We start from the raw sequence: 25,001 nt of genomic DNA, 5'->3' as shown, positions 1-25,001 counted from the left end.
ACCTGAGGGTAAGAGGCTCCACTGTGATGATTGATTGCTGGAAGCGTCTGCATGAGAGTGATCTTGATGACTGCTGAGCTCAGGAATTGCCCCATTATCAGGGTCTTTGAGTCTGTAGGAGAGTATGGACTGTCTATGAGGTCGTTTTATAGAGGGGGATATCTCTGTGTCACTAGGGACAGCAGGAGCCATGAGTATAGCCTGGAAGCAAAGATGTAAAGTCTGATGCTTGTAATGTAGCCTCTTAAATACTCAGAGAGCGACTAGGCATAACATAATTCTCCATAGCATCGGAGATTATCACAAATGAGTCAGGAAGTGTGTTACAAAGGACCTGACTCAGATATCAACTTGCTTGGTAAAGTTTTAATCAGATAACAAGGGTATTGGTAAGACATGAGTAAGGCAGCATTAAAAAAACCCGACCTCATGTCATGGTTTATGACAAAGTTATCCTACTTAACCAGATATGATGTACTGCTATTGATATCAGCTCGAAGATTATACCCCTTCTGGAGGGTAAGGAGATCAAGTGGTGCAATACCTACTAGATCTAGGACACTGCGCGCTTTTGATTGAAAGTTTCCCACGGTTAGTAGAAGTGTCGGACATTAACTAATGAGTGTCAAGTCATAAGAAGCGGCATCATCAAGACAAAGGCATAGCAACACAGGTAAATAAATAAAAAATAAAATGAGTGTCTTAGCAAACTCATGAACACTGTATTCATGCAGATTTTATGGATTATAGATTGAGTATCTTTAGGGACACATGTTCGCAAATTTTCGCCCTCAGGCCCTGGCTTGGGCCCAGGGCTCAGGCCTCACAATAACCTAGGCCCAGCCCTGAGCCCTCAAAAGCCCGAACAAGGGCTTGGGCTGGGCTGGGCTTTTATAGGGCTTGGCCTGAGGGCTTAAGGGCCTGAGGCCCTGCCCTGCACAACACTAGACAGAGCACACAGTTCTCATTGCATCGGCACACCATAATTTAGAACACTATACAGCATTTTGAAAACGAAACACGCAGATTAAAAGCGAATGAGGGAAAGGAGAGCATCGAAATCGAAATTAAAAACCAGCAAACGCACGTAAAAGGTCCCAAATGCGATTAAAGACTCAAACGAGTAGGACACACAGGATCGCCGTCGACGAAATCCAACAGATTTAAACGCCTTTAAAAATGGATATGTCAAGTACATCCACACACAGGAACGACGAAACTCACCGCGAACCTCCTTCAATTTCTTCTCCTTCGCGTTCTTCATCGCGTCCAGCCAATACTACGACAGATGTCAATGGTATACACGCTCAGAACATACGAAAAGAACAACATACAGCGAGACGATCCGTCTTCGCGCTCTCGGACTTCCAGTGCGCCTTGAAATCGGCCTCATAGACGTTATCGGCAGACACTTTTATCCACTCTCGCGCGCATTCCCACCTATAACAGCTTTAGATCAATAGAAAATTAAAGATAAACGCTTACTTTGCAGTGACTGTGGCCGGGATAACGAGAAGCTTGCGCGCCTTGCGGCTCCCAGTCGCATCCTGGCTCGCCTGAGTCGCTGTTGCCTGAGTCGTGTTCTCCCCTTCGACCGTCTGAGTTACGCTGGGCTCGTTCGTGTTCGCGTTCGTCTGAGATTCGTCCGTCGCGATTGCTGCCGCTTGAGACAAGGACTTAGACGCTTTGTTTTCTGCGGTGGTCTTCCTTGTGGTCCTTTTTTCGCCCTTGATCTTCGTGCTGAATTTAGTCGATGGCGCAGATAGCAAAGTAGCCTTCGCTATCATGTCCATACTATAAACAAATGAACATATTGAGTCAGCTAGACAGCCTCAAACGAAGCTTGGCACGTACAGAGGGCTTATAAGCGGAATATCCTCTTGATCTTGATCTTCGTTGGTGGTCATGTTTACATCAATGGAGCCCTCGTCCCCCGGAGGTTTGTTGCCCAAAGAGTCGTTAGCCACAGAGATATCGCCTGAAGCGACGACGACCGAAGCGTTGTTGACCACAGAGACATCGCCCGAAGCGACGTCGAACGAAGATTCGTTAGCCATAGAGATGTCGCCCAAAGCAACGACAACCGAAGAGTTGGTGACCACAGAGATGTTGCCCGAGGAAATGGCAACCGAAGCGTCGGTGACCACAGAGATGTCGCCCGAAGCGACGACGACCGAAGCGTCGTTAACCACAGAGATATCGCCCGAGGTAATGGTAACCGAAGACTTGTCGCCTGAAGAGATTTCGCCCGAAAAGTCCTTGCCCGAAGAGTCGTCAATAGAACAATCCTCGGTTTTCGTAGACTTCTTTGCCCGTTTTCGAGGGCGGTCCGAATCGGCGCTGCCGAGCGATCGCTTAGGGGCTTTATCGGGGGCCCACTTGTTGCGCCAGGTTGAGTAATTGACCGAAGCCAGGTGTTGCAGCTTCCAGTTGTCGGCACAGAGACGGAAGACGGGGCAGAGGCGGCGATTAGCGCTAATGAACCAATCGGTGTACACACTAGTCATTTCTCCCCAAGTCGCTGGTAAGCCGACACCGTCCTTGAATTTGAGGAGCGTGTGCCAGGTCGAGTACATCTTCAGTCGGACTTGCTCTGCCGCAATACCGCCGAGGGCCTTGCCATCCTTGTCGGTGAGGAACTCACACTTCACGTTGATGTCCTTCCTCATCCGGCTCTTACCTTGGCCTCCCGTCTGCTTCTTTACCCCCTTCATACCATCTTTCAGTGCCTTGTTACCTTGACCCTTGGACCACTCGCCCTCGGTCCAGGTCCCCTCGCACGCGCGGTAGGTTTGTAGATCGAGTTCTGTGTCAGGATCATCCTCGTAGCGAAGATTTGAATGAACATCTGGGCCCTTCTTGATCGGAGGCAGGGGCGGGAGCTCGTTCTCCTTGAGAGCGGCTTGATATCTAAATAAAGAAGTGTGTACACCCGAATATCAAATTGCGGCAATGAACTTACTTCTCATTGAGAACTGCTATCTCTCCACGAAGGCGGAATACTTCCGACCATGCGCTGTTAATATCCGGAATAGGGGCTTTGCGGTGAGATGGCGCCAGAGTACGGTATAGATCCTGTCCATATAAGATTAGATTAGAAAATCCTCGGGCCTTGACGAGCACATGGCAACGCACCTCGTGGGCGTAGCGCTCTTGTCCTGGGATCTCGGAGCCCATGCGGAGTAGCTGGTCAGTCCCACGGAGCTGAGGAAGAGGTGGCGGTGGCATGTTGGGGGTTTGGGAGGTTGACATAGAATACATGGATATTTTTTAGAGAGCCAATGGGTATTTTGAGGTCGATGAAGAGGGAAGAGGGCGAGAGCGAGCTGACGCAAAGGGTAGATTGAGATCTTATCTCGATTTCCCACGCCTCGGCCCCCTCAAAACAAAGTGTCCCGCTTTAATTAATCTTCGTTGCCGACGTCCATCTCCCTCGTGTCCAAACAAAGCCCTTACTCCATATGTCTTCCCGTTTTACCACCCGCGGCAACCCTAATGTTTACATCTTCGAAGAAAACGTCGGTGTGGCCACGCTCTCCGACCACCAACACTCCAGAGCGACCACCCACATCATCGACGACGTTCTCGTAGCCGACATCAACTGTCAGCTAGGGAACGCTTTTTCTTTCCGTTTCCAGCCCTCCTCTCTCGAACCTATGGTGAGTTCATCGGTTTTATTACCGCATATACTCGCCACTGATACGACATTCAGTTTTTTGCAGTCAGGCTATACAACAATACAGCGGCACCACATCGTTTTCAACCCACCGTGTTTGAGAACACCGCTGCTCCCATCTCGCAGTCCACTCCCTCTTTTGAAACCCAAGAATCGATCGCCTCATCCACCGCACCTGCACATGCCGAATCTTTTCCGCTTTCTCAGTCTCTTGTCCCGGACACTGCCTCGTCACACGTCCCTCAGCACCATCTTCCTGAAAATGCCCCATCCGCTGCTCAAAACATCTCAAGGACCCCTCAGTCCACCAGATACGCTTCCGAACCTCCGGGTATGGCGTCAGACAGGATCGCACTGCCTCTGAAGCGCCCCTATATCCTGGCCACCTTTGTAGAGCCGACTCCTTCCGTCATTCTACCCTCCTGGTACCATCCAACGCATCCACGAGACTCTGATGATCCCCCCTACAGGTATCGCATCTCTCACAGTCGACTCCCTCAGCATGCAGATTATCTCGAACCATCCACGTTTGTTCGCGCATATAGGCAAGACACAACGCCCCCGCCCATGCCCCGCTTCGACAAAGAAAGCTCTCTTATGCGGGCCCTTAGACAAGCTCAAGAACAACAGGTTCGTAGTTTACCTTATACATCTGCGTTTACTAACTGATTTCTCTTCCAGACGCTCGCAGTTGGAGCAGCTGCTACTCCAGCTGTCATCAAAACAGAGCATGACACGGAGGATCGTACTCTGCTGAACACCGAAAATCCCGAACACAACAAGTCCCCGCACGACGTCTCACACTCTGCTTCTGCTGCTCGCCGCAGCCCTTCTCTGTCCTCTCCATCGCCCTCTCAGCTCAGGGCACCACTGCTGCTGTACAGCCCGCCTCAAGCCCCAGGGATATATTTGGGACATGGGTCACCCCGCCTTTCGCTCAAGAGGAAGGCGAGTGACTTGCAGGACGGCAAAGATCATGACGAGAAGGAGAACGACGATGGTCATCGCGAGTCTCAGCAATCTCGCTCGACGTGAGTTCCCCACAGTTTAAAGACCCTTTGCATCTGCTTCTTCGCTATACCACCTTTCCTTGACCGGCATTACTACTCCCCCGCTTGCTCCCATTCGCGTTTATACTACTATCAATCATTTTACCTTACAGTCCTTACGCTTTTGTGTACATAAGATGACTGTAGTACATATCGTCGATTCAATGACATGTGCTATTGTCCATTACAAGTGTGATTATGATCAGAGACTCAGATTCACTAGAATACATTCATTGAGGTGCGTATGTATAACATGTTTATATTGTGCAGGTATCTATGTTGCGTCGTCGTCTATTTCTGCCAGCTCATCGTGTCCTACGCCTGTCAAAACGGCTATCTCGAGCCCAGGTTTTTCGATCAAATAAAAAGAAGGTGTCTCTTTGTGAGGGAACTTATGCAATACCAGCGCAACGACAGACTTAATGTCTTCGACCGGTATCACCCTCAGTTCGCGTTCTCCGTGATATTCACATGCGATTGATGTCCCAAGCGATTCGCGGTAGAGATGTTCATCGTGCTGGCTGTACAAGGACACGAGAGCGAATGTTTGGTCTTCATCTGCTTGAAAGTAGTATTGAACCTCAGCGAATCTTGTCTCGTTTTCAAGGGTGATCTGTATGTAGTGATAAGCCGTCATGCGAATATAATAAGTGCAATACGTACCTTTATGTTGCGAGCCATACGAATACCACGGGCTACATTCATGGTTGCCTCCTTGAAGACCGACCGAGCCACTTGGCCGTTTGGTAAGCGCAGTCTAGCCCATTTTAGTATCCTAGGTCTTCGTACTGATTCTATGCCGCGTTCCTCCATTGCAAGATGTATAGCAATTCCAGCTGCAGTGGAGACGTTCTTGGGGGATTTTTCTCGCTTGGGCAAAAGAACGTAGCCGTTACCGAGGTCCAGAGAACCCATAGGTAGTTTGTTGACCGGATCTTCCACGCCGAGAAAGGTATACATCTTCGAGAGAGCGTTCATTTGACTGCGAAGGACTGCACGTTGGGCGAGGTTAGCATACGGACTCTGGTGTGATCGTAATTCCTGCCCGAGACTCCCGATCATTCGTTCCATTGTCCACTGAGATGAACATATCGGCGGCCCTTTGTTTTTGGTCTCTTCGACGTGGTGTGTGAGCACATGTATCCATGGCCGAACGAAGTGGATTCGCTCTGGGAGCCTGTCGACATACTCGCGCTCGAAGCCCTCGACGAAGTTGTAGATCTTTTCTTGGGCTTCGTCAAGCTGTTGCAGTGTGATACGGAACTGACCTAGAATACGAACCGCTCCGACGAGCTCAACAAAATTCTTGTAGAATCGATCCTCGAGTACGCCGAATAGAATCGAAGTGCAGATTCCATACAAGTAGAGATAATACTCCCATGCTTTGTACCCGCTGTGAATCTTCTCAGCAGGGTTGCGAGGTGGGCGGTCGAAGGAGCCAGGGAGGAAGGGTGTCGCATTAGCTACGAGCTGGCCATGCTTGGCCCATTCATCCTTGTCCATGAGAGCGCCCCAGGTCCAGCCGTTTCGTGAGTCTGGCGCCTTGACAGAAAATTCGCCGTGCCACAGGGGGATTAACTCATCACCTACGTTGAACGTCCACAGATGCATGCAGTCGGATCCGAAGCAATGGGGGACAGGGAGAAGGTGATCGCGAGGAAGGCCTAAGAAAATGCATGGCCTTGTAATGCCTGTATCTCGACGTACAGACTCGTACTGAGCATTCGTTCGACATTCTGTGATGCGTTCAATGATGGTATTGTAGTCTCCATCGCCAGCCTTGGGTAGAGTTCTGACATCGAGGTCTTCATGCATAGAGTTGGGAACAATGAGACCGGGAGGGAAGGTCGGCTGCTGTAACATGGGATAATAATGACCAGAGCCGTCAGGATGTCGCCCGGGAGTACCACACAGAAGACGACAAGCCATTCGGCCATGGTGACCTGAGAGACCACATAAGAAAGCCATCCCGGGGCCGTCGGCTGTGCCAATATGAAGGTAAGGATGGGAAATATACGTGGTGTCGAGGCGAGGATCCCAGAGACCAAGTCCGTCTCGTTGTATGGCAGAGAGATGGTGGAATCCAGGGAATAGGAACGACTCGAGATGCTTCGGTTTGCGAGGTCCAGGGATAACAGCGCCAGGTAGAACATAAGCTTTCTTGTACCTGTGAGAAGGGGGGACGTCAAAAATCACCCATATGTAGATCCAAACATCGGATTGCTTCGATGCATAGAGTTGTGCGCCATCAATTGAGAACATGAGAACGGGGTCTCCAGGTTTTATGTCGCCTCGACGAACAGCATCGAGATACTGCTTACCATTGAATACATCTTCAAACACTTCTATAGGACGGCCCTCGACGTCGACGCGGTGGAGGTTTTGTTCGGTTTTGAGGACGCGATATTGCATGAGCTCGGCGTGCTCCAGTGTGGCGAAGAACGACTGAAGCTGCAAGCCGAGCAGCAACGTAACAAACCGCTGCTGCGGTACCTTCTTTTTTGCTATGCGTGATTGTACGGGATCGTAGCGTGGCTCGAAACATCGCGGACATTTTTCTAAGTCGAAGTTTTTCCCGGTGTAGCCGACGCATGAGTTGATACACATGTCGGACCAGATGGGCTCGACTCCGCTGAGGTTCTCGATGTGTTTCTTGACTTGGTGGTGAGTATAGACCTTCACGTTGGGCTCACGCTGTCGGATAGCTTGAGCGATCTGAGCATAAGCGTCCTCAGTTATATTGGTGAAGAACATCTTCATAGAAAGCTCGAGATCTGCATCGGCGAGAGGTGGAGGTCCTCGACGAGGGTTCTTAAGTCTGTCAAGAGCTTCTGGTGAGAGCGTGGACGTGCTGAATCGGTCGGCAAGAGAGGCATTGCGAATGAGATTGATATATTCATATGAATCGATGATATCTGCAAGCTCTGCTTTCCTCCACAGCTCCTCGAGGTCTTCATCAGTATATCCCATGGTGCCTCGCGCGTTTCCAGCTGTCTCTGGACCGGGTTCGTTGCCGAACAGGTTGTGAACTTCGGCTTGTTGCTCGGACGGCGCACGAGACGGTGCTCTGGGAGAGCTTGACTGACAACGCTCGTGGTCCTGCTGAGCCATCGTCAATATAGTTAGTACTGCATTGATGAATAGAGCTGAACTTACAGCTTCCTGTCGACGAGAGCGAGCCTCTGAGTCGTGTACAGAATGCTCATGCGTGTTTTCCTGAGGTAGAGTTGAAGACGCTTTTAACAAAATGACTAGAAGGAGTAGATACATGTACGCACCTGATGTCCTATGACAACTTCGTCTTCCTCTGGTATTTCCTCCACAGTCGCTCTCAACGGATTTTGCGCCCGAAGTTCGCCTTCATGTGGAGGAATTGACAGCCGAGAGCCAGAGGCTTTGGGTTCCTGTGCGCTCGCGTGTGTTCGTAGGCCACTGAGCGCGTCTCGCTCGAAGGTGGCCAGGTTCTGTGAGCCAAAGACATTCACAGGGTTGTCTTGGTGCTCCCTGTACGTCTTGCGGGTGACCTTTTTAGGTGAGTCATCGGGGGCTGGCGCACAGAGCATGCATGGGAAAAACCATTCGTATTCATTTGTCTCATAGTTGTAGTGCTTGCCCGGGTCTTGCACTAGAGTGTCGTCCATTGCGCGAGGGAGACCGGCGGCGACGGCAGAAAGGGACTTAGATGGATTTGGCAGCGCGTCAATCTGCCGCAGGGTTGCTTCGGTTAGCCTCGAGTCGGTCCGAGCCCAGGCTAGCGTGGGAGTAGCCAAGCCAGCCTTAATTTAGCTGGCTGGGGCTGGCCAGGCCTGCCGCAGCCTGGCGACCGCGGCTGAATCGCTTACGCGCGCTTGGTTGCCAAATTTATCACACGGTAAAAGAGTTCAAAATAAAATCGTCTATTTAAAAGTTGGCATTCGTGTTTGATTCCCGAGTTTTCACTGGGCTTGAAGCTTGATCAACCGCCTTTCATGTACTCAGGACAATAGCGACATTAGCAATGGCGCCTACAGCAACCCTTTGCGGGGCTACACAACGGCATCGTGTACCCTTGGGAGCAATCTCTTGCTCTTGGCTTGGCTTTTCACGATAGGTACATCATGGATACACCTTTCGACGAATGGAGCACACACAACGTTCCCATCTCATCGAGTTCGGTCTTGCCCTTGGCTTCAAGTCCACCAGCAGCCTGTGACTCAGACAGTAATAGTGCTGATCTCAATGGACGCATTAGAAAAGAGCCACTTAAGCGAGGGAGGCACGGCGAGACGTGGAAGGGGAGCATGACAAGGGAGTCTGGTCCTAGGCAACAGGTGCGCTTCTTCCTGGTGCGCGTTGAACGCGGTGTTCTGACGAGCCTTTCGTAGGTGGCAATTAAGGTTATCAAACTGAAACCCGTACGGGGTGAAGAGTCCATGCCGCTGATCCAGCTAGACTCTGTCGCAGACGTGAAAGTTCCACTCCAGGTCAGTCTCTGGCTTCAGGAACTTAACCATTCGACGAGCGCTTGCTAAGCGGCCTTTCAGGAGTTTCTCGAGTACGCTCGCGAGCGAAAGCTTATCAGACACAAGAGTATCGAACCCTTCCTTGGAGTATGCGCAGACCTCCAGTTCGGTTCCGCAGCACCTTCCTCGATATCGCCGTGGCACGAACTCGGGTCCATCGAGGATTGATGTAACAACCCTCGAACACTGAGTAGGGATCATCGAGCCCGCAAGGTGCTGTATCCTCCTATCCTTCCTATCACACGCCTCTCACTGTATGTTTGTGGCGGCAGGCAGAACAGCTCGCAGAAGCCTTGCACTTCCTGCACTCCCGCGACATCGTACACGGCAACCTCGTGCCCTCTAACACCCTCATCGGCCCCTTCTACCGCGTCTGCATCACCGATTAGGATCTATGGCGCTTCGCCGAAGTAGACAAGACATAGCAAGTGAATGTGAGTGGGGCGGCGCAATATCTCGCATCCGAATTTCTCTGAACATTGCGGGAAGGAAGAAAAGACACGGGTAGGATGAAGGGGATGGTCATACACGCGTTTGGGATAACCTGTGTTCAAGTGCGCCCTCCTTGTTCAACGCGTTATCTATTCTTCTAATAAGAGCACCTTCTCCGTCCCGGCTTCTTGCAGGCGAATTGCCCTATCCGTTCAAAGCTCCTCCAAATCTAACGAGGAGATCGCCCACCTCGTGCTCACCCAGTCAGTACCACCAGTGATGACTCCCGAGACGACCAGCTGCGCGGCGTGGAGTGCGCTCTGGGCGTTCGGGATCATGACTAAGTTGTGCTCGAGCCCAAGCGCGGCGTGAAGGATGGCTGTACGGAGCGGGTCCAAGTTGATAGATCGACTGCCTCCTAAATCTCAGAGCACAACAGACGCAAGGGCGCCTAGAGTGCAAGGTGGAAGGCGCCGAAGTTGGTAAGATCGTCTCTCAACGTTTTGCTGCATCGTCGGCTAAGTCGACTTCCCTTAGAACACCCCAATCCCTGACCAGCGCCCTGTACTCCTCCCCCGTTCTCACGACGCGTCTCGCTATCTCATCACAGCCCCTCGATCCCACAGCTGAATTTCGCAAATCTGTGGGCTCCATGATTCCTTCGGCCTCCTCTGCCTCCTTATCAGACGCTTCGCCCTCGCTCACTAGTGCCGCGGGCGCGGAAATGCGAGAGACCACCTTAAAAGCGCGGTTGACACGGCCACTGGATGACGAGGAAGTTGGGAGGAAGACGGGTGTGGTGAACGGTGCGTGTTTCGTTCCTTGAATGTGGCAATCGTGCTGAAACGGGCGAAAGCAGCGGGCGAAAGATGATATACGGTGGAGTATAGCAATGGATACAAGACCAAGATGAATACGCTCGTAAGCATGGGTGGTTCGTTTCAGTGCAAATACCATGCCGGTATGCCTACTGACAGCGGCATCAGGTCAATAGTTTTTTTACGCGTTCGTGAGCCCGCTCAGGCGCCTACACAAGGTGGGATGTCCTATCGGGTTTGACGATATACTCCTAAGGTTACGCCTAGATTCAGGTCAAAACACTTCGCTCGATAGTTCGAGGATTGAGGGTCGTGTGCCCTATTCAAGCTGGACCTGCGTTCTCTATAGTATAGGGGTTTACATTGTCGGGTACCAAGAAGGGTGCCGCATGTGCGAGACAGATCCTCATTATGCAGAGGATCGTGTACATTGTGGTAGATTCTTACATGACTCTCGTTAATGGTTTAGTGAAGAGAGCTGCACGTTTATTCGGGGCGTTGCACTGGCAGGCGAGGGGTGGGAAAGGGTCGGCCTCATCTCATGTTTCTCCCGAGTCACACGTTGAAGCTCACGTTTATGTTAAACGCAGTTTTGCCCCCAAAGGACTGTATGTGGTGTACTTTCGTCTCAGTGCTGTAAGTTAAAATGTTTATACAAGACAGCACCGTGAGGCTGACTGGCAACCGTTTGGAAGCATCGCCGGGGCCGGCCGGATGGCTATAGGCTTTATTTGGGCTTTATCCGGGAAGTTCATAACCTTAATCTGATCATTCACCGTTCCTGGCCTTCCCCGTGCACATGTGCACCAGCGGTGAAATTTTGAAACCTGGTGGAATGCATCAGCGCTTCAGCATCAGTTATCTTCTGATCTTGGGTAACGGAGAGCTGGCTTTCCCCAATGGCTGTACCGCTTCTGATCGCCCGGCAATGTTGCCGAGGACGGACCAAAGGAAATACCATGGCATAGGTAAGCACTGACAACTACTGTGAATCAAAAGTTGTGCATGGAGTCTTTGTTGACAAAAACATACAGTCAACGCCTTGTATTACACCAGCGTTGTCAACGGATGCGAGACCTGCCAGGCGTGCATGTGAGTGTCATTGACCGTCTATACATAGCGATGAAGTTTGATCGTGGAACCTTCTATTTTGGAGCTCTCTTTTGGATACCTGCTTTAGTTGATGCGGCGCCCAAGTACTTGGTCCTTATCTGCCCGGCGGCGCTCGTTTGCGGTTCATTGATGCCCTTCATATAACCTGCGCGAGCGTCGCCCTGTTGGCACTTCGTGCATAAACCCTTTCTTCGACGTGCTGTTCCCCCTTCTGAGGAGATGGCAGAGCCGCACTCCCCTGCTAACGGTGTCGAAACGGTTCACTTGCCTTCGGCGAGCTTCCCAAGCACTGCTTCGACAGAGAAGGTACAGGAGGAGCAAGAAACTGATGTCTTGGATCCAGAGGTAGATGCCAACGGGCAGTATCTGACAGGATTGCGGCTCGCGTTCACCTTTGTGTGAGTGTTGGCACCATTCAGAGAACGTTGACGCTGACGTTAAACAGCGGGCTATTGTTGTCTCCGTTGATTGGGACACTGGGTAAGCGTGTCTCTTTGACGATATTACACAGGAACTACACTCAAAACTGCCTAATATTATAGACCTGACAATCGTTAGTACTGCATTACCGACCATTCTGTCTGAGTTTGACGGGCTAGGTCAAGTTACATGGTATGTGAGCTTATACCTCTACCATAACATCTAATCACGGGTTACGTTAGGGTCCCTACTGCATGTGAGTGCTGATATCAGCTTCTAAACCACGGAATTAGTGATAACGCGGTCATAGATTTGCTTACTGTGACGGCTTTTACACTTCCCGTTGGCCAACTTCTATCCTTATATCCTACAAAACCGGTGTATATCACCTCTATCATCATTTTCGAGCTAGGGAGCCTTCTGTGTGCTGTTTCGACTTCTATGCGCTTCCTGATCGCTGGGAGAGCGATCGCCGGTATAGGAAATGCAGCGTGAGTAGTCCTTTCGCTGCATCTTCCCCGACTGAAGGCTCGTCAACGCTCAGCATGGTGACGTGCGTGGTTTCTGCCATTGCGCAGGTGCGTCAACCAGCTGTATCGTCTCTCATGACATAGGTAGTCTGATGGTATGCTTCCAGATCGCAAAGCTCGAGACTCGGCCGGCGTTGTTTGGTCTGATTGGGGTGGCATGGGCAATTGCTTCAGTTATGGGACCGCTGGTCGGTGGTGCATTTACAGGTAGGCTTAGGCGGATAATGCTCTTTGAGAAGTACTGACGCATTATTTTACTAGCTCGAGTAACTTGGCGATGGTGCTTTTACAGTAAGTCCTCGTTTTTCAATTATCTGATAAGGGTAACTCACCACTGAGCATCAGTTAATCTCCCGGTAGCTGGATCCATGTCCCGTCTGAACCTTGATACTGATCCCTTTGCAGATTGGCGGGGTCTCGCTTTTGATCTCGTGGTTCATGCCGTATGGGAAAACTCTGACAAAGTCCAAGCCGTCTGACACAAAGTCAGTACTTCGGCGTATAGCAGAGTCAGTATCTTTCTAGATGAATACACTCATAATATCAGCTAAACTTCTCGTACGTAGGGTTGATTGGGTAGGGGTCCTGATCTCGGTTTGCACCGTTGTCGCCTTTTTGTTTCCGCTGCAACTTGGAGGAAACACAGATCCTTGGGGGTCAGCACAAGTCATAGTACCTCTAGTCCTCTCAGCTGTCGGACTTGCTCTGTTTATTTGGTGGCAGCGCTACGTAGGCGATCATGCGTTATTACCATGGAAAGTCATGCGCCAGCCGGTGGTGGCATCATGTTTCATCGCGTTTTGCAACTTTTATGGTATCATGGTTGGAATCGTGGGTGCCGCCTTTCAAACTTTCTATAATGGGGACTGATCGATTGCCCAGTACTACATTCCGCTTTGGTATCAATCACAAGGGAGGACTGCAATTCAGTCCGGCATAGACCTCCTTCCATTCATTCTATCAAGTGTCTTATGTGAGTTCTCAAAGGCGTTATAAACTCTTAGGGATAACGAACATGTTGCAGCATCGATGGTGGCCGGATTTTTGGCCAACGGAACTGGAAAATATTGGATGTAAGTGCCGCGCAGTCGCACTCGGTCGAAAGTCTCAATGTCACTGTTTAGCTTGATGGTCGTGTGCCCGTTGCTATCTTCTATTGGGTTCGGTTTGATGTACACGGTCGATGTCGGCTCCATCGAGGGTAAACTGATTGGATACCAGATAATCAGCGGTATTGGCGTCGGTATGTTATATGCGACATGTAATATGCTCGACGGTCGAACGTCTCATTTTCGATAGGTTCTACACTACAGATGCCAGAGCTATCTATACAGGCATGACCGTCGCTTCGTTTTCATGCTCTCACTCTAACTTGACGTTGCACAGGCTGAGTTAGTTCACGAAGAAGAGTTGATTCCTCAGGCTGTTGCGCTTAGTGCTCTTTTTGAAGGACTTGGCGGCATTGTTGGACTTGCGTAAGTGTCGTTATCCTTCATATGAAATGCGGGTGCAGCTTATACGTAAACCCGCCAGCATCGGAGGGGCTATCTTCCTCAATCAACTCACGCACAACTTACATAACTACGCGCCATTGCTCCCAGCTTCGGTGGCATCGAGCGTGCAGCAGAGTATCGCTTACATTTTCACGCTTCCAATAGGAGAGCGGGGTGCGGTAGTGCAGGCATACGTGAATAGCCTTGATCAGGTGTTCCTCATTGGCGTACCCATTGGTGCTATCTCGAGCTTGATATCGCTGTAAGTAACTACACATTCATGCTGTTATTTAAACATTAATTCAAGCCATGATTAGAACGTGTATAAAGAACTACAACTTGAAGACTCGATCTGCGACGGCCACGAAGAAAGAGGAGGGGAAGCAGGCCGAGACACCCTAGTCTTACAAGCCAATGCGCCATCCTCTCTCTTGCTATCTTATATCATTGTTTTCTGATATGCATTACCACAAATAAACGTTCACGGCAAATTGGGAAGGAGCGTTTTTCAAGCAGAAGTGGAAACCTATGCGTTTACTTCAGCCAATATCTTGACCTTGGTGCCATTCTGCGACGCACAAGCTCGAAAGTTTGTCGGCAGGCTTCCGTCGCCCACTTCTATATACTAAGACTCCAATCGACACCATCTTATATCATACGCTGCGCGCCGACGAGCGGGGACACTGAACGCTTTGGTGTACGACTCGCCGGCCTACATGTAATTCAAAGTTGCGTATCTCGGCTTGTATATGCTTGAGCCGATCGATTCAGGTGCCATATCGGCATCTCAATTGCCTGTTCACAGTGCTAACCTTCCGGTGTTTGTGAATCCCCGGTCATATTCTTGAACCCGCTCACATGGTTGATCGTGCCCCCATCAAGGAGGCTCTGTTCACATGCTGTGGCCCAAATTCTCACACGGGCACGATATCCGCCCGCGCAATACGCAACGCGCCATCCCGCTGATTTATATCATCTAAGCAACGGTCTAAGACTATCCTAGTCACCGACTACGGACTGAGTTGTGGTAATGAGCTAGTGTTTTTGTACCATCCAAGCCCTTCTAGTCTCCGGTTGAAGTACATGGTGATACAAAGCAACAGGATATTCAACCATATCACCCCAACGCCAAGCCAAAAGGCTATTCGAGACCTGTTATCGTGTGCTAGTTGTTGCGGGAAAGTGCTTTGCTGCTCGTCATCTTTGTCCTGCATATTGATTGGTACGTATCCTTGCTGAGAGCTCATCTGGCTTCGTACATGAGCTGTAATACGCGTCGTCTTTTTGGCTTGACCTACATTGCTTTGAGTATGGGAGTAATCCTCGAGCTCTACGGTCACTACAACAGAAGAGGCGTAGAAGAGTTAGAACCTTTTGCGTGGCGTTTATACTAGCTTCTGCGTCACGCGCAAGATGTGGACACGAGTTTGTTGTGAGCGAAATCATGCTTAGAGGTTTCCATCGGCGCTGATAACGGAAGTCGTGCGTGACGCCCAACTTGAAGTCCTGAGAGTCGGACCTCTAACCGGGACAGTGGTAAGATAAGTCTGGTTCACATCAAGAGCGGTTTCACCGCTCCCGTGAGCGTCAGATTATTAATGATACTACCTCACGGTCTCGCGAGTCGATATCACCCAGGAGACATAGCCCTTGCTGTTGCCTGTCGTTCGCTTTGTAACCTGTCAACCTTGTCGAAAGTAGCTTCAAGGCGAGACATCACTGCCTGAAAGGTAAGGAAAAGGTTGTACACCTCATTTTCCCTCCGCTTTCTATTCTCACCCTTCGATGTGCATATATCACTCCGCGTTCAAGTGCACTGTAGCCATGTTCAAAATTCGGGGGAGCATGGCCTACTGCTATACAGCACTCGTCGCTGGTTCCATTTGCGCTCTCACCATTATAAACATCAGCATCCTTCTATCTCGCATCTATGAGACGCGAGAAATGTTTGGGACTACAGACTGGTTCGCGGGTACGCTCAAGCCCACATATTTGGTGAAACTATCTTACTGGTGGATTACTAGAGCGATTGAAGGAGAAAACGCTGTATCAACTCCCTATTCCCCTGAGAGATGTCGCAGTCAACTTCACAAACTCGAACGGGAGTTACGGGATTGAGTCTGCCCAGGAATGGCATTCACTCATACCAACCAACACTGTCGGTTTTGTTCACCTTGGTGAAGAAGACATGCCCTTTGCGGTCTCGATGTACCACGCACTCCATTGTCTCGACACCATCCGTAGGGCAATGTCTGAGGCCGACGAGTACACGTGTACAGGAAAATCCAGGAACAAACTCGATTTAGCTATGAAGCACTCGACGCACTGCTTCGATTATGTTGCACAGCTTTTGCTTTGCAACGCGGACGCAACACTTGAGCCAATTTTGGCTGAAAAAGTTGTCCATCATTCTTCCGCAGTCCCTGCATGGGCTAGCGCAGGGGCTGGTGTAATTCACAGATGCCGTGATTGGACACAAGTGAGGCGTTTCGTAGAGACTAACAGAGATGAAAAGAATATCCTCCCCCTGACTGACTGATCTTACACGTACAAACTCCAACGTAATATGATGCACCAGACAACAAGCATTCACGAGTACTAAACCGTGATGTTATATCCGCCTTGACGATTATGTAAAGAAAATGAGCATACCTCAAAACAGAGTACATCACTGAGAGTATATAGCATCGGGATCATCTTCATTCTCATAGAAAGATATGATAGAGTCGGCTGAAGGCGAGATGACATAAGACGATGAAGGCACCGAATTGAGTGAGCCGACGTACCCGTGACTTCATGCCGTGCGTCCAAATGCCTGGCCGCTCCAATTGCATGTGGCTCCTCACGCTTAAGAGCCGATTCTTGCAGAAGATCAAACCTTCTGATCGACATGGTATTGCTGATATTCACTCACCATTATCCAAGACAGATTTCCCTTCTGGGCGAGGAAGTTTATCGGTGGACGCTCAGGGACATCTTATGATGGCGAGATACGAACCTATGGCTGCTCCATACACGGACACTACAAAAGTTGTAAAAAAGAGGAGGGCGAGCGTCGAGCGCATGATGGTGATGGACGGAAGAGATGAATCAGCGGAGTGCCGTCCTACATGCTTCCTTTATACCTTGTTTAGTCAGTAAGGTTCATGCTGGGCAATTGTTCAAGTGCGTACTCAATTAATGTCGAAAGAGAAGGATGACTCTTATCTTACTCCTCCCTGGTGCCTTGTCGGCGAGGGAAAAGTAACAAAATCTCAGGCTCTTGACTTGGTTGTGAGCTACTTTCAGGAACACCAGGATGTACCAGAGAGCGAGAATTAATCACGATTGCTAGTAACGAGCTAGGAAGCCATATCGACTGAAAGTTTTAATCAACGTCAGGCTTGACTCGTAAGTGAACACTCTCCAAATTCAATCAAGCTACTCTCAATACGCCCCATACGCACTTCCGCTACCGGACCATGGCTATCCATCTCACAGTATATGTCTTTATAGAGGGTTGAATATCACTTAATAGTCAGTTGATCGGAACGCAACCTCTCCGAACACCTCTGAAACGCTCAGGCCTGGAGGCAAACCCAACTAGATTGTGTCCAGAGAGCAAACGGCGTTGCGCCCGCGCCATTTTTTGCAAGATAGCATGACCAATCTCTCCGTCGTGTTCGGGTCTTTATATAGGTGATCTTCTAATTATAGCGCTCACCTCTCGCTCGCGGACACATGTGACGTACAGTATGTAACAGCCTAATAAAAATATTACGATCCAGTGCTTGGGATGGACAGCTTGGATAGCTACTGTGTCAGTGATCGTGACATCGTGAGATTTGAGCATGCGGTTAGGATTCAATGGCGCTCCATCCATGAGAACTCTAGGAAGTCTGACGCGATAACGGCATAGTTACTGCCCATGAATCTTTTTGTTATTTATGGTTAATCCACGCAGCATCCAATACCGATCTCATCTTTCAGAGCAAGGATAATCGACGTGACATTACGGCCAATCCATGCACGAACGTTGCCGTCAACTCTGTGGCAAGCCTGTTTCAACGTTAGCCGCCTCTTACGTGCCTCTATCATGAAAATGTCTCCGATAACGATAGTATTTCATTCCTAAGTTGATCGGGTATTATATCATCACGTACGCTTGCCTATATAATATCATATGCATGCGAGCGAATCCAACGCCAAAGTTGTTCCCAGTCTTTGCAAACGCGAGGAACGCCCACGCCTGAAGCACCCACAATCTTCTTTCCATTCACCTCAGTAACTGATGTACCCGGCTCTAAAGTAATATCTGCGCCACAGTGGATTGACTGGCGCAGGTAGTCGAGACAGACCTCAACCATTCCTCTGTTGAGTGGCGAGCAACCTTCACTTGCATTGATGAGAGACATTCGAAGCGTGTCCAGACAGCGATGTTGGTGATAGAGCGAGGCTTGATAGATTTGAGTGCTGGTGTTTGTCTTGACAAAGGCCTCGTGCGCAGATTCTAGATGATCCCAACCAGACTGGGAGAACAAAGAATATTCTTGTGTCCCATTGTCAGTCCACAACCTCGTTCGTAGCGACAAAAGTGGGTCTAAGAGATTTTGTGGGCCATTCACTAAATGGAGAGGTGTGATAAACCCAACTCACCGTCATCCATCTTCTGAGGTGAGATAGAATGTATGGCATTCCCTGCCATCCATGCGTTGATGCAAGTCAGGGCAGCTAAGGATATCAGTCCAACCAGTAGGGGTACAGATGGCATCGCAAATTCAGAGCTCAAATTTACGATCAGGAGGAGGGTAGCTGTTAGGAAAACATGAACCTTTAAGAATTGACGTCTGCGCTGCGAAGATTCAACATGCAACTCGCTCACCAACGTCCAAGGCTCCTGCTTGCTCCGTATGCTCCCGTCAGCAGAACTGAGAACGTGCCAAACACAGCGGTTGATTTCCAGTACTGGTGGGAAAGTCGCAGAGAAAGACGGAGCGTCAACGGAGCGTTATCGGCTCTGGACTGCCATCTCAAGGAGGTGGAACCGCATGGTCATGAGCATCTAAAGATAGAGTATTCCGTGGACACTGGACATACATCTCCATTGTGAGAACTATGATAGACAGGTGTGGGTGCGCCGCACAGGTCGCATCACAAGATAAAACAGCACCCGCGTGAAACTCTTCACCGGGGAGTTATCTGAAGACCGAGATAAGCGCTTAAGTTGGACGACAGCTAGACGCGCTGCTTGACATTAATATTGTGTCCCTACATGTATGCATGCGTGTAATCCTTCTCAACAAGATACGTTTACGTTGCGAGTTAAGGACCCCAATTTAGATTACTCAGAGTGATCACATTAGTTCTTGTCATAAAACATCTCCTTCGGGTGACCCGTAGTACACGTAGTGAACTATCTTCCAGCACACCATTTCTTACTTCTTCTTTCTCAAGCTGCGGGACTGGTCGACCAGCGTGGTAGAGTTCGATGGCTCGAATGTTCCAAATGTATCCATGGACCACGCTTGGCCGCGCAACAAGCGATAGATTATCATCAACGGGGCAATTGACTAGAGAAGACGCACATGAGTGAGCGCCCTTGACAAATGATAGCTCTCCTACCTGTGTCTGACCAAGCAGTTCAATGGCTAGATTTTGAATATTGCTGTTGAGCCCGAAGCTCACAATGAATATGAGTCCATTAATAGTATAAAGCGCTGCGCCTTCGATGAGCATTGCGCTGACAGAAACGTATGGCTGAGACAGCGCGTCCGATCCTAAAGTTTGCTTCATCTTCCACCGTAAGTACATGAGCCTGGTGGTGATTGCCAGTGTCATGATAGCAGTGTATCCTATGGACAAAGACCAATACGCGAGGGCCAGTTCGAACGCGCTTCCGGAATAAAAGCTGTTTTCTGGATTGGCAATTGAAGCCATCAAGAGGGAGCCAAGAACTTGAGTGGGGTAAGGACAATATAAATACGCGTTGTTGAGGCACTCACCCATTGTAACCGCAAATGCTGTTGTGGGTAGAATCATAGCATAGTAGCTCTTTCTAAATATAACAAAGAATCTGTACAGCTGGAGTGACAAGGTAAGTTTCTTTTGCATTTAGAACGACGCCATATACATACAAGAAGTCCGTCCTGTAACCATAAATTGACGATATAGACGCAATCACCAAGGACAGTGATTATATTGGAGCTTTCCTCCGTGTTGAAGGCAACCGGTCCTCCTGGATAACTGACATCGTCAATAAACAGCATCTCGCACCACCGTGCGCCCAGTGCGTTCCCCATAGTCCCTAAGACAAATAAAGTGCAGATGTATCCAAGTTGAGCCCAGTCCGCGCGACGCTTGCGGCGCTTCGAGATAATAACACTTAAGCAAAGAAAGAAAAGTGTAATGTGTACACCTTGTATTTTCAGTTAACCGATGTTTTGAGGTTGAAATAATTGCGACTCACCGTATCCAACGCTAGCTATCATCACCCCATCCATGAGCGCTCTCTGGGCCCATAAATCGGAGCTTGTATCGTTGATGGGCCCCCAAGACGTGTTCGACGACATTGAATGCTGGAGTGTAAAATCCGTGGTGCTACGGATTTATGGGTTAACCTGTCACTGTTTGGACGTTAAAAGCTAGCGGACTGACTCTTGAGTGCTGGAGCGCTGGAGGTCCCAAAAGGTACAGAAGAGTGATGGCTTGTCAGCCGGCGGAAGATGACCCATGCGGATAGCGAGTTCTGTTTTTGACTAGTAGGCGTACTTGGCATTCTCACCTGAAGGTGCCGGACGTATTCACTGCCAGTTTCACAATTTGATCCATTCATCTAGATCCTTGAAGGCTACAATTGTGATTACTGTGAGGGTTCCAAAATGTTGGCGGATCCCAAGAGTATCAGATGGCAGGCTTGTGACCTCATGGCGCTGGAAAGTGCGCTCGAATCGTCGACACCTTATCGGAATGCATATCTCTTTCCCTCTATGTCCCTCTATGTCTCTTTGTAAGGTGTGCCTATTTGTTTCCCGGTGCTCTACCACCTCCAAACTGTCAATCTGATGTTGGGGCCTAAAGAAAATGTGAATGTCCGATGACTTAGTAAAATCCAGTGCATCAATGATTGAGATGAGAATAGCATGGCTTATCCACACCTCACCAGTTCCAGCGTTTGGATAAGCTAAAATCGATTTCGACTAGATCAACCAAAAATACGATGGTATACGTTTTGATTCTACCGCATTATCTGGTCATTCACTGTCGATATCAGAGTACACCCTGGTCCTGAATCATGCATATATCACTACAGCTAGGACTAAAGAGAAACATCCCTTCTACGTAACTCCCCGACCTCCTAATGAGTAGAACACCAAAGAATCGGAATCCGGGTGGGCTTACCGGTACCTTTCATGACCGCCGTGGTAACATCTAATTTAGAAAGCATGTTCTCACGCGGTCAGTGGCGTTGTTGATGCAAGTAAGACTCCATTTCTGTCCATAACCAACATGTGATCTTTCTTCGGCCATTGTTATCGCATGAGGCTGTAGTTTTGCTTTCTGTTGGAGGTAATCAGCCACAAGATCACTGACTAAGTCGGCCGGTGTATAAGACAGAATGGTCTCTCTGACGAATTGAAGTTCCTCCCCCGAATTCTAGCAAACAGGCGGGTCTTATTGTGTTGGACTCCCAAGCTATCATGTCCTTAAACGCATCTTGGGCAACAGAAAACGCGACCGCTGCCGAGCTATGGGCGCAGCGATCACTGCTAGATGGCTGTATGGTTACTAACGTAGGATATGGTGAGAGAGATATCTCTAGCGAGACTCAAATCTAGACTGAAACTCACACAAAGGCGTACATTTGACTCTGTTCTTTTTATGTCTGGACATACTCTCCCCGCGTCTTCGTCTTCGAAAAGACAAGGGTGACTGGGTAATACTTGGCTATATTTGCATTGTATTCGTTCTTGGCTCTATAGGAACCGCAATGGGTACGAAGTGGTGCGAGATGGTGTTCATCGATGTCCCTCAGGGATCGAATGTCCTCGACAGTCCCCCCCATAGCAACATCATATGGATAAGCAACGCCGTCTCCATCGTCAACCTATGGTTTCAAGACGGCCTTCTTGTACGTATCACAAAATGCTTGGGAGGTATTTTAAGTTTTTTTTAGCTTTACAGGTTTCATATAATATGGAGACAAAATATGCAAATAATCTTCCTCCCCACCATAACGTTCTTGGCGACAATTGGTACGATGTCATTATACCTCAGAGTGTCGTAGCGCTCACACCATTCTAGTTCTTGGTTGTCTTCTCGTAGCCCAGACGTCCGAGCCGCTCAGCAGCTTTCCCTCAGGCCTTACCTCCCATATTACCATAGCATACTGGTCGCTGTCAATTGCCTATACCGCTGTCCTGACGTTAGGAATAACGGCTAGACTCTTATACATGCGATGGAGGATTAGAGCTGCACTGGCGTCAGCATATCGCACCTGCAATCCATACGTCTCTATTAGCGCCATGCTGATAGAGAGTGCAGCGCTATACACAGTCATTGGTCTGGTGTTCATTATTGCATTTTCGATGGAGAGCGAGATACAGAACTTAGTACTGGGGTTATTGGGACAAACTCAGGTCAGCAATTTCTCTGTTTAGAATGCCGATATCGATTTTTAAGACTTAATGTGTTTCAAACAGGGCATCGCTCCTTTGATGATAATCTATCGCGTCCTCCAAGGACAGGCTTGGTCTATCGACACGTATGAGTCGCTGGACACCACCACAGCTGAGTTCCATGCCAGAATATCAAAGGAGCAAACGATCAGCAGCACGAACATATCGACTTCTGGCCAGCAGGTTTTACACGTTATCGATATTCGATCGCCTGCTCGTTCATCCGACGTTGATGCATGAATCGTACTCAGATAAATTACTACAAACCTAATGAACATCAACGACTTGGATGGTCGAGTTACGAAGTCTTCATGAATATTATATAGTACAAACGTATTTATAGCGCTCTTAATAGGGTTCTCGGGGTTATTTTAGTTTATTGAAGCGTTACGGTGTTTGGTTTATGGATCCCATCAACAAACTTGGAATAAGACGTAGAACTCAATCACTTTCCAAAGCTAGAGGTCACTCATATGCAAGCACTCGGGATATATCTCATTTACGGTGTGCATTGTCACTCATCAGTCATTAGGTATTGCAATATGACAGCTAACATTGAAGCAGATGTAAGCGGAGAAAACTCATGAATTGCTATATCTACATGATTTCTGCGTGACATGAAGTCAAAATAAGTTCTGATGAGACCAAAGTTCAAATTGAGAGCGCTGCGTTGTACACGATCAACGGTGTGATACTCATCATTGGCATAGCCATACAGAGCCCCATATTGGACCTAGCTAATCCGGTTTTTGGCCAGACACAAGTAGGCTAGCGCCTTATAACCTGTCATTCAAAGTGAACTAATAGAACAATCTTAGTCGATCGCGCCTTTGATGATTGTATATCGAGTTCTTCAAGGCAGGGCATGGTCCACGTGCACTTATCAGTCGCTCGATATTTCAGATTGTTCACTCGTTGTGGAAGAGCGCTCTCCCGCAGGGCTTTCTGTGCAGGAATGTGGAAGGAATATTATGCTACAAGGTTGAGACGGCCTTCATTATTTCCCTATTTCGATGTAGCGTGATATTACTCGCTGCCAGAATGTTTGCCTATATATCCCTGGTTCTGCGTTGAAACAATCTAGACGAGCGACTCAAATTGTAGGAATACATAAGAAGTATCTGTGTTTTAGGGCGCGCTTTGAAGTTGCAGCATTTTCATCGACTACGTCCTGTATATCATCTTATCCGCGAGGATTTGATACGTCAATCGACAAAATAGATCCTGCAAGCATGGGGGTGATTCTGAGTTCAGGTGCTTGGAAGAGTCACACCAACCCGACCCTGGTTCAAATCACGCGTTCGGTGGACAGCATGGCGCTGACGGATAGGTATGGGATCAACGCGACCGACGTTGTGGTCGATTGTATTTTCCAGCGCGAGTATACCATGCGCCCGATTATTGCCGCCGTTATCAGCACGTTGAAAGCGACTGAAAGAGACCAGAATACCACAGGGAGCTGCTCTGTAACCTGAATAGGGAAAGGAGGCGACTCTATTGGGCTAGCAACAACGTATATCAGAAGACAACCTAGGACTATGGCACCATGAGGCTAGAAATGGATGAGAGAGAGAGACACGGACTGATGCTGACACAGAATGCCATAGCAGGTAGGACGACCACGTTGACGTTGCAACGCCATATGATGTAAAAACGGTAGAGCTGAAGGCATAAGCGACGACGAGTCAGCAGTGAACAGCACGAGGTATACTATGAGCAAAGGAACATATACGTACAAGAAGACCATCGGACAACCACAGGTTGACAATGTAGACAGCGTTAAAAACCACATAGACCCAGTCTGTGTTCTCTAACAGACTGAAAGCAACCGGTCGACCGGGGAAATTGATGTTGTCAACGAATGCCATTTCGCACCACTTCAATGTGAGAGCGTTTCCGAGGGTACCAAGAGCGAAGACAAGACAAATATATCCGAGATTCAGCCAGTCAACCATAGCCTTGTTCTTAATTGATAATATCATGTTGAAGCATAAGGAAAAAAGTGTCAAGTGGACGCCTGGTGAGTGTCAGTTACCGAGGGTGTGATTAAAGGAACATATGCATGAATAACACTAGCACTCACCGTATGCAACGCCACCTAACATGACGCCGTCAAGTGATGAGCGTTCGACCCAGAGGTCAAAGCTCGTCTGGTTTGCTGGTGCCCAAGCTGGGTCGAGAGACATATGTAACTATGTCAATGAGATGATTATAGGTGGAAAAGATGGGCTCTTGAGGTGCGTAGCATCTGATCATTCATATGTTCATATGAGAAGTGCAATGTTAGAGCACAGGAATATCCTTCCTGTGAAAG

The 25,001-nt window shown here is 49.0% G+C and overlaps 11 protein-coding genes across 11 annotated transcripts; 5 read left to right on the top strand and 6 right to left on the bottom strand.

The window, feature by feature from the left end:
• Positions 1-1,163: 1,163 nt before the first annotated feature.
• CONPUDRAFT_72129 (uncharacterized protein) lies at positions 1,164-3,228 on the bottom strand (the record flags this gene model as incomplete). The annotated part of the gene is made up of 7 exons (XM_007769267.1): positions 1,164-1,171; positions 1,225-1,279; positions 1,335-1,440; positions 1,486-1,794; positions 1,855-2,910; positions 2,963-3,075; positions 3,136-3,228. The coding sequence occupies 7 exons, from the start codon at positions 3,226-3,228 to the stop codon at positions 1,164-1,166; spliced, it is 1,740 nt and encodes a 579-aa protein (XP_007767457.1).
• A 233-nt stretch (positions 3,229-3,461) lies between these two features.
• Positions 3,462-4,711, top strand: CONPUDRAFT_152635 (uncharacterized protein; the record flags this gene model as incomplete). Its single annotated transcript, XM_007769424.1, has 3 exons — positions 3,462-3,659; positions 3,713-4,306; positions 4,358-4,711. 3 exons carry the CDS (start codon positions 3,462-3,464, stop codon positions 4,709-4,711), a joined length of 1,146 nt encoding a protein of 381 aa, XP_007767614.1.
• A 288-nt stretch (positions 4,712-4,999) lies between these two features.
• On the bottom strand, positions 5,000-7,695 carry CONPUDRAFT_54837 (uncharacterized protein; the record flags this gene model as incomplete). The annotated part of the gene is made up of 2 exons (XM_007769232.1): positions 5,000-5,338; positions 5,389-7,695. 2 exons carry the CDS (start codon positions 7,693-7,695, stop codon positions 5,000-5,002), a joined length of 2,646 nt encoding a protein of 881 aa, XP_007767422.1.
• Positions 7,696-8,822: 1,127 nt separating this feature from the next.
• CONPUDRAFT_152633 (uncharacterized protein) lies at positions 8,823-9,616 on the top strand (the record flags this gene model as incomplete). Its single annotated transcript, XM_007769422.1, has 5 exons — positions 8,823-9,035; positions 9,090-9,188; positions 9,249-9,379; positions 9,422-9,440; positions 9,500-9,616. 5 exons carry the CDS (start codon positions 8,823-8,825, stop codon positions 9,614-9,616), a joined length of 579 nt encoding a protein of 192 aa, XP_007767612.1.
• A 1,740-nt stretch (positions 9,617-11,356) lies between these two features.
• Positions 11,357-14,517, top strand: CONPUDRAFT_81478 (MFS general substrate transporter). The gene is made up of 20 exons (XM_007769331.1): positions 11,357-11,445; positions 11,512-11,569; positions 11,634-11,988; positions 12,036-12,070; positions 12,133-12,202; positions 12,253-12,266; positions 12,321-12,501; positions 12,555-12,588; positions 12,648-12,747; positions 12,802-12,831; positions 12,886-12,896; positions 12,946-13,049; positions 13,107-13,371; positions 13,423-13,513; positions 13,565-13,613; positions 13,665-13,783; positions 13,840-13,874; positions 13,927-14,015; positions 14,074-14,295; positions 14,351-14,517. Exons 3-20 carry the CDS (start codon positions 11,810-11,812, stop codon positions 14,433-14,435), a joined length of 1,713 nt encoding a protein of 570 aa, XP_007767521.1. The 5' UTR covers positions 11,357-11,445; positions 11,512-11,569; positions 11,634-11,809; the 3' UTR covers positions 14,436-14,517.
• Positions 14,518-15,857: 1,340 nt separating this feature from the next.
• CONPUDRAFT_143436 (uncharacterized protein) lies at positions 15,858-16,654 on the top strand (the record flags this gene model as incomplete). Its single annotated transcript, XM_007769421.1, has 2 exons — positions 15,858-16,005; positions 16,058-16,654. 2 exons carry the CDS (start codon positions 15,858-15,860, stop codon positions 16,570-16,572), a joined length of 663 nt encoding a protein of 220 aa, XP_007767611.1. The 3' UTR covers positions 16,573-16,654.
• A 47-nt stretch (positions 16,655-16,701) lies between these two features.
• On the bottom strand, positions 16,702-17,098 carry CONPUDRAFT_152631 (uncharacterized protein; the record flags this gene model as incomplete). The annotated part of the gene is made up of 4 exons (XM_007769419.1): positions 16,702-16,763; positions 16,820-16,894; positions 16,948-16,971; positions 17,032-17,098. The coding sequence occupies 4 exons, from the start codon at positions 17,096-17,098 to the stop codon at positions 16,702-16,704; spliced, it is 228 nt and encodes a 75-aa protein (XP_007767609.1).
• A 1,081-nt stretch (positions 17,099-18,179) lies between these two features.
• Positions 18,180-18,694, bottom strand: CONPUDRAFT_102430 (uncharacterized protein; the record flags this gene model as incomplete). Its single annotated transcript, XM_007769418.1, has 2 exons — positions 18,669-18,694; positions 18,180-18,561 (listed from the first exon to the last, which is right to left on the bottom strand). The coding sequence occupies exons 1-2, from the start codon at positions 18,676-18,678 to the stop codon at positions 18,182-18,184; spliced, it is 390 nt and encodes a 129-aa protein (XP_007767608.1). The 5' UTR covers positions 18,679-18,694.
• Positions 18,695-19,534: 840 nt separating this feature from the next.
• On the bottom strand, positions 19,535-20,434 carry CONPUDRAFT_22219 (uncharacterized protein; the record flags this gene model as incomplete). Its single annotated transcript, XM_007769093.1, has 4 exons — positions 19,535-19,582; positions 19,635-19,966; positions 20,015-20,093; positions 20,147-20,434. Coding segments are annotated over 4 exons (747 nt in total), but the record flags the coding sequence as incomplete, so codon positions are not given.
• Positions 20,435-21,945: 1,511 nt separating this feature from the next.
• CONPUDRAFT_54130 (uncharacterized protein) lies at positions 21,946-23,673 on the top strand (the record flags this gene model as incomplete). The annotated part of the gene is made up of 4 exons (XM_007769176.1): positions 21,946-22,140; positions 22,186-22,264; positions 22,314-22,648; positions 23,506-23,673. Coding segments are annotated over 4 exons (777 nt in total), but the record flags the coding sequence as incomplete, so codon positions are not given.
• A 699-nt stretch (positions 23,674-24,372) lies between these two features.
• On the bottom strand, positions 24,373-24,873 carry CONPUDRAFT_53455 (uncharacterized protein; the record flags this gene model as incomplete). Its single annotated transcript, XM_007769122.1, has 2 exons — positions 24,373-24,704; positions 24,771-24,873. 2 exons carry the CDS (start codon positions 24,871-24,873, stop codon positions 24,373-24,375), a joined length of 435 nt encoding a protein of 144 aa, XP_007767312.1.
• Positions 24,874-25,001: the final 128 nt, after the last annotated feature.

Source organism: Coniophora puteana (genome assembly GCF_000271625.1).
Source record: "Coniophora puteana RWD-64-598 SS2 unplaced genomic scaffold CONPUscaffold_5, whole genome shotgun sequence".
In the NCBI taxonomy this organism is placed as follows: domain Eukaryota; kingdom Fungi; phylum Basidiomycota; class Agaricomycetes; order Boletales; family Coniophoraceae; genus Coniophora; species Coniophora puteana.
The sequence above is the reverse complement of the archived record's forward strand: the minus strand, read 5'-3'. Positions and strand labels throughout refer to the sequence as shown.

Coding starts and splice junctions, on each gene's coding strand:
- CONPUDRAFT_81478 (XM_007769331.1), top strand. CDS start 11,810: ATGGCAGAGCCGCACTCCCCTGCTAACGGTGTCGAAACGGTTCACTTG. Junction 11,989..12,035: donor CGGCTCGCGTTCACCTTTGT/GTGAGTGTTGGC, acceptor GACGTTAAACAG/CGGGCTATTGTTGTCTCCGT. Junction 13,614..13,664: donor GGAACTGGAAAATATTGGAT/GTAAGTGCCGCG, acceptor GTCACTGTTTAG/CTTGATGGTCGTGTGCCCGT.